The sequence below is a fragment of the Neophocaena asiaeorientalis genome, unplaced genomic scaffold (assembly GCF_003031525.2).
Source record: "Neophocaena asiaeorientalis asiaeorientalis breed wild unplaced genomic scaffold, Neophocaena_asiaeorientalis_V1.1 scaffold241, whole genome shotgun sequence".
Taxonomy (NCBI): domain Eukaryota; kingdom Metazoa; phylum Chordata; class Mammalia; order Artiodactyla; family Phocoenidae; genus Neophocaena; species Neophocaena asiaeorientalis.
In genome coordinates, this window is record NW_020172287.1 from 2216100 (window position 1) to 2225294 (window position 9195).

At 58.2% G+C, this 9195-nt stretch overlaps 3 protein-coding genes across 9 annotated transcripts in view; 1 reads left to right on the forward strand and 2 right to left on the reverse strand.

The window, feature by feature from the left end:
• Positions 1–934: 934 nt before the first annotated feature.
• Positions 935–3052, reverse strand: CUNH1orf35 (chromosome unknown C1orf35 homolog). Its single transcript, XM_024764811.1, is given in 8 exon segments — positions 935–1133; positions 1216–1341; positions 1852–1937; positions 2119–2191; positions 2402–2481; positions 2574–2665; positions 2668–2796; positions 2887–3052. Coding segments are annotated over 8 exon segments (738 nt in total). The 5' UTR covers positions 2981–3052; the 3' UTR covers positions 935–1075.
• A 1863-nt stretch (positions 3053–4915) lies between these two features.
• MRPL55 (mitochondrial ribosomal protein L55) lies at positions 4916–8924 on the reverse strand. Of its 6 annotated transcripts, none has more exons than XM_024764890.1 (4): positions 8786–8924; positions 7959–8036; positions 5553–5757; positions 4916–5146 (listed from the first exon to the last, which is right to left on the reverse strand). In XM_024764890.1, the coding sequence occupies exons 2-4, from the start codon at positions 7982–7984 to the stop codon at positions 4997–4999; spliced, it is 381 nt and encodes a 126-aa protein (XP_024620658.1). In that variant the 5' UTR covers positions 7985–8036; positions 8786–8924; the 3' UTR covers positions 4916–4996. The 6 variants fall into 6 exon arrangements, with proteins under 6 accessions (XP_024620658.1, XP_024620664.1, XP_024620687.1 ...); XM_024764896.1 differs by having other exon boundaries at positions 7959–8039; positions 8786–8920; XM_024764919.1 differs by lacking the exon at positions 8786–8924 and adding an exon at positions 8672–8767.
• A 62-nt stretch (positions 8925–8986) lies between these two features.
• The window catches only part of GUK1 (guanylate kinase 1), a 9231-nt gene continuing 9022 nt past the window's right edge, over positions 8987–9195 (forward strand). The window contains exon 1 of one of the 2 annotated variants that reach the window (XM_024764871.1): positions 8987–9180. In XM_024764871.1, coding sequence (XP_024620639.1) covers positions 9120–9180 — 61 coding nt within the window. In that variant the 5' untranslated portion in view covers positions 8987–9119. The remainder of the gene's footprint in view (positions 9181–9195) is intronic. The other variant, XM_024764865.1, reaches the window with a different exon arrangement.

Here is a 9195-nt window from a genome sequence, read left to right on the forward strand (position 1 = left end):
ATGTGGAGGAAACCCCCCACCCTTCCTAACATCCACCCTCTGTGGTAACCCCCAAGCCAGCCAGCTGTCCTCTGGAGGGGCGGGAACCCCTGGCCAGCTCCACGTCACTGCCACAGCGATTGACCCATGCCTGGCTGGGTGCTTTGTGCACCTGTGCCATAGACCCCGTCCCACTTTTGCAAGGGTTGTCCCTCTGACCTGGAGCCCTTCTTGGCACCCTTGCTGCCCCCACTGGGTGCAGGCATTGGCAGGCGAAGTTCCAGGTGTCCTTTCCCCCAGAAGGCAGGCTGCCCCACCATAAATAATGATCTACTCTAACAGGTTGAAAACCAGTGCTGAGTGCTCTGAAGACAGAATTGCCTTCAGCTCTCATTTCTTTGAAAATCAGAAGCAAAACAAGAACCTCAATAATGAATCCAGGCTGGGTTTTGTCTTTATTCCAATGTGGTTGTACGATGTTTTCACTTTTTCTGTGGAGGGCCAGGTTGTATGTATGCCTCCCAGCCTTGGAGATGGGGGGCCGGGTGGAGGGAGCCAGTGCCATAGCACGCAAAGGGGATGGGGGTGAGACAGTGGTTAAGAGGTCCCTTGGTGGCCTGGAGAGACAAGGGTGGCTCCAGGTACAAGTCCTGCTCCCCATGATCTAAATGCCCAGGCTGCCCCTTCTAGCATGCTCACCTACCTGCAGCTGAGCACTCTTTGGCCCCTCTGCCTTCCCTGCTGGCCAGTCATGGCCCAGGGCCCTTGGTACACCTGAAGTTGATGCAGGGGACCAGGCCAACATGGGACCCCAGGATGCTGACCACCAAAAGGACAGTGCCCCTCCCAGTGGGCTTGCAGGTAGTCTTGCTAGAACTCAAGAGATTTACCACATTTTCACACATCACGTTCTATTGTGACACATGACAACAACCTTCCCTTTAGTATGAGACACTTTCCACTTAAAATAAGTTTATTTAAGTACAAAGAATGAGTCAACACAAAGAAGAATAGAAGTAGCCATACTTGGCCACAACTAAGCCTCTTCGGGGACCTGGGGTGACCCCCACAGGCCAACCCTCCAGATCCCTGGGCCTCAGTCGCTGTCATGCCTGCGCTTCCTCTTGCAGCAAGTCGAGGAGTCTGAGTCATGCCTAAGGGAGACCAAGGGACGCCTGGTGTGAGGGGCCCTGCCTGCCCAGCACTGTGTCTCCATCCCCAGGCAGCTGCACCTACTGGATGGGAGCAGGGGGCTGTGAGGAATCCGGCCCCTTCCCGTGCTCCTTTTCTTTCCTCCTCTTCTCTTTCTTGTGTCTCTTCTTCTTTTTCTTCTCTTTCCTGCTCTTCCTGTGGCTTTCAGGGCTGCAAAGGATGATACGGAGTGCCAGGAGCCTCTGGGGTTTTGGGGGTCTAGCCGGGGGTGGGGCCACCACAGTAGCCACTGACCATGTGTAGCCATTTCAATCTCAAATCACTAAAGGAAAGTCCTCAGTACCATGTGTGGCCAGTGGCTACCATGGTGGGCATCACAGACACATTCCAACCACGGCAGAAAGGTCTGCAGGGCAGCACCTGACAATCTCATGGCTCCTACCAGCCCTCCCATTGGGATGCCCCTGCACTCTTGGGGCCGGGTGGTGACCCCCTCCTGTGCTCCCCAGGTCCTCGCACAAGTGGCCCATGTCTGAGCATCCTCCTCCAGGGCCCCTGACCCTGCAGGGGGTTGGTAGGCAGTCGTGAGACCGCCCCAGGGCTCAGGATCTCCAGAGGCTCCTCAAAAGAAAAAAGGGGCTGGAGCTGGGGAGTTCACTGACTGGAGAAGCAGCCAACATGCTGAGAAAACAGTGAGTTCTGTGCCCTGGGAGGCCTTACCCCGGCTCCACCTTCTCCTCTGACCGAGGCTTCTTTTTGGCCGAGGCCGGGGAGGTCCCTGTCCGACTGCTCTCCACGCGGTGGTGCTGCCGAGAAAAGCCACAAGCCACTCGGGATGTGCGGGGCGCCCTGGCATGCCGACCGGCGAGAACCAGCCAGAAGCTGGGAGGGTATCCCCAAGGAGAGACGGCCTGCCCTCAACAGGAAGAGGCACTCAGACCGCCCCCCACCCCACCATGGGATCCCAGGATGTTTGGGGGTAGTTACCGTGAACACTGAAAGCCCCAGCTTAGCAGCCTCTTTGTCTTCCCGGGACAGCGCCACTCGCCCTGCAGAGCCACTGCGGGGACGTGGGTGAGATCCCCCCATGGTGAGACACACCCCCATAGACACACCCACGGCGAGGGCCGCCCATCCCCAGGCCTCCCTAGAGAAGTGGTGCGCCCAGACGACCCGTGCTAGCGTCCACCTGGGCGGCTGACAGTGCGGAGCCCCGAGGAGCCACGCCCTCGCGATTTCTGGGGCCCCCAAGGACCCTCTGGCCCCGTACCTGGAGCTCCCCAGGCCCAGGAGCCGGTCCACTCCCTTCTCGGGGTCACCTCCTTCCCGCTTACAGACTTCGACAAAGTCCTGTTGGGGAGGGGAGTGCAAGTGCTCACCGCAGCGCAGGGTCAGACCCCTCCCAATCCCGCCCCCGCACTCCAGGAGGGCCCACCTCTCACCTCCTTGCTCAGGCCGGTGGGCTGCTTCCTTACGTTCTTGTAGCCTCTGCGGGGGCCGCGCGTGAGCTTCAGGGAGCTGCGGGCCTCGCCTCCTGCTCCGCCTGCCTCACAGCCGCCAGCTCCTGCTCCCGGCTCAGACCCGCGCTGTGCTCCCGGCCCTTGGCGTACCAGGTGAGGTCACGGCCCTTCTGCCAGCGGCCCACCGGGGCCATGAGCGAGTTGCCTGCGGGGAACGGAGCGCCGAGTGCTCGGCACGGCCCGCGGGTCGGCGCACCCCCAGCCCGCGAGCCCCCGGTCCCTGCGCCCCACTCACCCAGGTAGTTCTCCCTCTGCTTATCAGTCTTCACATCCTCCCAGCTGAACTGGTCCTGCCCGCCGCGCACGCCGCCGCGGCTGGAGCCGAACATGGTAACAGGCAGCCTTCTACCTCCGGACTTCCCGGTACCCAGGCCCCACAGGTCCCCGCTCCCACTCACGCGTCGCACGCGGTGACGTCACGCCTGCGCCAAACCCGTGCGCTTGCGCTCTGTTTCCCCCCTCACCTCCCGAAGGTGTCCCGCCCTGGCGCGCCTGTGCCTCAGTGCCGGCCCCCGAGCGCTTGCGCACTGCCGCGGGCCCAGCGGTGGCACTGGCAAAGGTGCGGAGGCTGGACCCGGGCACCCCAATGACAGGACAGCCGTTATAAGTCACATTATGTGGGTCACGCCCCAGAGTCACTGTTCCCATTGTGTGCCGTGTTCCCTTGGCTGTGCCGGCAGAGGGGCAGGCACTGGAGAGACGTCTGCAAACCCGCACTGAGCTTCCCGGCTATAGCTGCTTGAGGTTTCGATCAGGTAGCAGGCTGCCCCAGAGACAGGGAGCGCCAAGGTCAGGTCGCGCCTGCACCGCTCGTCGTCCGCCCTCGGGGGTACCGGCTGTGTCCAGTTCCCAAGGAAACACACCTCATCGCGTTCGTTCCCCAGACAGCACAGAGAAGGCCTCAGTCACCCACAAAGTGTTGGCAGATGCTTCTCATTCGGCACCGTTTCGGTCATTGCTGCTGTCAGGTGATGGCTCAGTATCCGAAGTAAATTGAGCTAATTGTAGGGCAAGCGCGTTCCGTTTATCACCAGAGCGAACCAGACTAGATTCAGTGATAACGGTGCTAGTGAGTGGAGGGGTGCCACTCTATTAGCCAACCCCTGCTGAATTGAAACCGTAGGGTGAACAAATGTTCTCTGAGGAATTTACAGCAAGGTGTCAAGACTGTTATTCTGTATGCCCTTTGTATTAGTCCTTTCACAAGACACTGCCCTCCTGCAGGTTACTCAGTGAATTCACCTGATGGGCTGGCAGGACATTAAATGAGAAGAGGCCTTTCACCTGGCCTTCCTCTGAACCTGCTTTCTCGGGGAATCCCGCACTTGCCTGACGGCTGCCGGGGGCATCCTTGAGCAAGCCAGGTTGGCTGGGCCTGGAGTGGACAGCTGCTGTGGGGGCCGGGGGGTGGTGCAGTACAGTAGATGTCCCCGTGCAGCTGTACAGTGCTGGTGTGGTGAGTGGACCAGAAGGGGTTGGCCTACTGATCTAGAGATAAGGTACAGGGTTCATCTCCCACAGGCTGCTGGCTCCTGCCTCCCAGGTCATGAACAGAATGCCGTCCCCACCGTCTACTATATGACAGTGCTCTACAACTGGCCCTCAGATTTATGAAAAGGAGCCTGACAACCAAGGACCTAACGAGAAGCAGCCCCAGGCCTGGACCGGCTCAGCTGCCTTAAAAAGGCTGGGAATTGCTCCCTTGGGTCTTGCAGGAAGGCTGCCAGGGTAAAATCAACCCCTGGAGCAGAAAGGCAGCAGTCAACTGGAAGGCCTAGCAGATTGTAGCTACAATGCACTGCAGACCTCAGTGGCGTTAACAAAGAGGAGCGGCCAGTCCCTTTGGCCCCTTTGATGGGGAGCACCTTCCCACTGCGTGCTGGGTAGGGCTGAGGGAGCCCTGGTGAGGGGTAGGGCAGGCCAGCTGTAGGCTAGGTGCAGATGTCCTTGGATCCCAGACACCCTGCTCCTCCCACCTACTCTTGGTGGCCACTGTGCTCCCCCAGGAGAGTCCCTGGTGCCCTGAGGCTGAAGGCAGCGCTAGAACCAAGGGGGCTCCAGGACCCAGAGGGGCAGGTACAGCAGTGGCCAGGCTTCCCTGCAGTAGGAAGAGCACCCATGACCTCGGTACTGTTGAAGGATCACATGCCCTTTGGACCTCATCCTAAAACCACAACTGACCTGATTCTAAGCCCTCCATTCAGCTCAGTTGTAGAGACCCTCAGGCTAGGGCACATGAAAAGGAAAGACAAGATGGACACAGCTTCGTGAACACATGATTTAAAGACACATGCCCCTCCCTGCTCCATAGCATCCCCCTCGGTCAGAGCAGCTTCCAGGCACCATCACTTTTTGGTCCAAAACTGCTTGTACTGCTCCACATCGAAGTCGTCACCGAGCTCTGGCTCCTCCTCCTTCTCTTTGACCTGGGCCTCTCGTTTCCGGAACCGTGCACGCCTCTCCTCTGGGGACAGAGAGTCCAGGTCCACGGGCATCTGCGGGGAGGAAGGGATGTGTTGTACATGGCTCAGGTGGAGGGTACCAGGATGTTCTCCAGGGTCTCCACTTCACCTTGTTATCATCTACCACACAGTTTAGGTCTTATGTGTTCTGTTGGGTTTTCTCTCCCTTTGAAGCTTTTATTTTTTAAAAAACTTTTTCTGCTTGTTTTCCCAAGACGTGACAGTTTTTTGAATACACACCTCACTATTGCTTTCTCATCTTGATGTGTGGAGTGAGCTCCAGGTCACCCTCCTCCCTCTCCTCAAACAATTCTGACCCATGACTCGCCTTCCCTCCCCAGTCCAGTGATGGTGGATTCTGAGCCCATGAACCCCTAGAGGAGCAGTTTCTACAGGCTAAGACCTGCACCCCAGGGGAGTGTTGGGGAAGGAAGCTTACTGTGAGTATCTGTCGAGGCTCCCGGTAGCGGATGTGGATGGTGGAACCATCCTGCTTGACCAGGAGCACAGGGTAGAGGCGTGCGTAGGTCTGCCGGTGCACTCGAGTGAGTGAGGCTCTGTTGCAATCAGCCCGCTGGGAGGACACATACAGTTGGCGGTGGCTCTCAAGGGCAGCCCCTGTCACCACACGCTGCCAGAGCAGGCTGCAGACACACATGTGCTGGTCAGCGGTTGGTGCCAGGACCAGAGTGGCCACGCAGCCCAGCTCCTATGGGGGCACACAGCAACCCGCACCGGGGCAGCATGTGGTCAGAGTAGCTCCACCCCACATCCAGAAAGAGGCTGCAGGGGTGAGCCCACAAGGCTCTCAGATGGGTGAGGACAGAGTCCACAGCCAGGACCCTGGTGGGTGTCTCTGGTGAGGCCTGACCCCATAGCTAAGGTGCTGGACTGCAACATTGAGTGGGAAGCTGACTTCCAGGGGACTGCAAACCTGGTGCTTGGACTGACCATTTGAGTCCATCCCATGCCCCCTTCCCCATTCACACATTGAAGCCCTAACCCCCCGTGAGATGGTGTCAGGAGGTGGGACCTTTGGGTGGTGATTTGGATTAGATGAGGTCGTGAGGGTAGGGTCCCCCCAGTAGGATTGGTGCCCTTATAAGAGGAAGAGACCAGAGAGCTAACTCTCTCCTCCATATGAGGACACTGCAAGAAGGCAGCCATCTCTGAACCAGGAAGAGACACTTCACCAGAACCCTGCTGGCACCCTAATCTCAGACTTCCAGCTTTCTTAAGCTGCCTGGTCTGTGGTGTTCTGCTAGGTCAGCCCAAGCAGACCGAGACACCTGGCCCACTTGGCTTCTGAGTGTGGTGGGCGCTCAGCCCTCCCGCACACAGCAGAGCACATGCTCCAAGGTGACAGGAAAGGGCTAGGTACTCTTCATGCCCCACTCTACCCAGCCACGTGACCCCACATTTGTCTCACCCACTCGGGACCTCGATTTCCCTGTCCCAGCCTTTCCCTGTGACCCCCCGCCCCAAAGTCCCTTCCAGGCTGGCTTTCATGCAAACTTGAATTCAGAGCCCCAGGCTGTGCCTCAGGCCATCCGTTTCCTCCCTCACAGGTTTGAGGAAGAATGCATTCAAACAAGTACCAGAATTTCCTGGAATTGTCGGGTACTCTGGAAGTGACCTTCTTCTCCTGGCATTCTTTTGAACACTCACGGTGGACAGGCATCCTGCACACTCACCATGTGCCTTTTCCCAACCCCCTCACTGCATGGGCAGTCACATCAATGCAGACCTTCCCAACAGCCTCCCACCTGGTCCCCATTTCAATTCCAGTTAAGTTCCCCTGCTTTGTGGGTAGTGATTCTAAAAACCTGATATTCACATCACTTCAGTAGCTCCCACCAGAGTTTCAGGACTTCTCTCTCCACAAAGCAGCCAGCATGAGCACATGGGCCACGCACAGCCACAGTATGGCAGCCTCTGCTTTGGTTGTGGTTCCCACCACCCCCTGCACTCCCTAGCTGACACCTCAGGCTGAGGGCCCATCTCCTCCACTAGCCTGATGGCCTGGGGCAAGAATTGCATCTTATTTGCTATCAAGTCCCAGACCCTCCCTAGCTAAGTGCTCGTAAATTTTGGCAAAATGAATCCAGTCCCTGCCTCCAGAAGTGCAAGATTGGAGAAAGGAGGTGGTGGGTAAACTCCAGCACCAGAGGAACCTGCAGTCAGTTGGGCAGGGCCTGTACCTAAGCAGCACCAGGGAGCCCAGGACACAGCCGCTCCGGAGAACCTGGGGTTGGTGACTCAGGAGGCTTCTGGAAGGGGCTGGAGTCAACCCTTGAGGGGAAAGAGTGGATGTTTTCCCACCAAACAGCAGTTGCAGCTCCAACATGAACCTTCTCCAGCAATGAGGGCCCTCCTGGGAACGCTGCAGCCCGAGTCCCTTCTCCATCTTCATACTAACCCACAGCTTCAGGTGCCACATCCCTCTCCCTAGATTCCACAGAAACAATTCAAAACCTGCATTCATTTTCTCCTCCATCAATACTTCTCACCTGGGGGAGACCAGGGAGTGAGAGGAACACGCAGATGGGGAGGCAGTTCTGGTGGTAAGAGAAGGAAGGCCATGATCTTCTCCATGGCTGGCCCGCAGGCTCTGAATAGGACAGTGACCACCATCACATCTGTTTGGTGCCAGGTACTCACAAGTCACTTCCATTCCTCCTTCAACACTTAAGGTGTCCACACATATGTACTTGTATGTATTCTCCAGATAAACACACTGGCTCTGGAGGTTTTCCTGAGGCAGCAGACCCTAAGGCTCTTGAGTTGGCATTCTTTGGGTGGCCCCATTACAGCAGTCCCGAGAGGCCTGGAAATCCATGCTTACCCAAGCAGTCTGCCCTTGGCCACCATTCCTCCTGCAGCACGTGAAAGCCCAGGGTCAGTCACTGGCCCAGTGTGTGACCTGCTAGGCAAAGAAATGAGAGATCTTTTTAAAAGGCAGGCTTTTCCACCTAACTGATTCTCACCAAATCCCAGTCAGGAACAAAGCGGTCTCCGAGACATTACCAGGTCAGTGCCAGTCTTGCCCAGTAACCTATCAGGCTTCCAGCCCTGACCTGGCATTAGAATCACCTGTGGAACGTTTTTGACCCGGAGATGCCCCAGTCCTACTCCCCAAAACTCTGACTTAGTACGTCTGCAGCAGGGCCCGGGACCTTTCTGGTGGGTTGCTGAGTCAGGGGAGCCACTCTGAGGATGGAATGCAACGTAAACGGAGAAGACTAGCTCATACCTTGTTTTCCAAGGTCATTGCATTCTCACAAAATCCAGCGAGGTAAAGATTACAAAAGGGCAGCCGCGGCTTACTAAACCTTGAGTCCAGGGAAACTGAGGTTTCCGCGGTGACAAACCAGTTGTTTCAAATGTCGAAGACCTGATGTATCAGACATTCAGACCCCAGGAAAAGAGCCCTCCCGACCGAGATGAGGTTTGCCTCGCTATCCCCAGTCAGGGCAGGGCATCTGCAGGCTTCCTTCCGCCTTAGGACGTGACTCAGCAGGACAACGAAATGCTATAAACCTCCCAATCGATACCCACTCATTCTCTCGCCCTCGAGGGCGGCTTGCGGCGGGGCCCGGACCCTCCCTTGGGGGAAACCCTCCAAAACCCTCGCGACGCGGCGCTTTTCCGGCACCAACTTGCCACCCTCACCGCCTCCGGAGCGGCCTCGAGGACCAGCGGCCAGGCCGCCACCGGCCAATCGGGCGCCGGACTGGCCACAGCCCAATCCACAATCACTGTAAACGCAGCTTTCAGTTCTCCTGCGGCACCGCCACAACGTCATCCGGCGGGCGCAGCGTCGTGCGGCGCTGACGTACAGCCTTGAAAGGCGGGGCGAGGCCGGCGCAGCTATGACCAGCTTGCCCGCTGGCTGAGGCGGGTCCGGCGCCGCGCTGAAGTGCTTCTCTGAGGGGCGGAGAGAGGCCGGGCCGGCGCGGCGCTGCTCTGTGACGTACGTCCCCGCGGGCGGTGGCGGCGGCCCTTCATGCTGCGGCGCCCGCTGGCCGGGCTGGCGGCGGCCGCCCTGAGCCGGGCCCCCTCGGACGGTGAGTGGCGGCCCC

Coding starts and splice junctions, on each gene's coding strand:
- MRPL55 (XM_024764881.1), bottom strand. CDS start 7,598: ATGAATGCAGGTTTTGAATTGTTTCTGTGGAATCTAGGGAGAGGGATG. Junction 5,758..7,314: donor GGCTCCCTGGTGCTGCTTAG/GTACAGGCCCTG, acceptor GTGTGTCTGCAG/CCTGCTCTGGCAGCGTGTGG. Junction 5,147..5,552: donor AGCCTCGACAGATACTCACA/GTAAGCTTCCTT, acceptor TCCTCCCCGCAG/ATGCCCGTGGACCTGGACTC.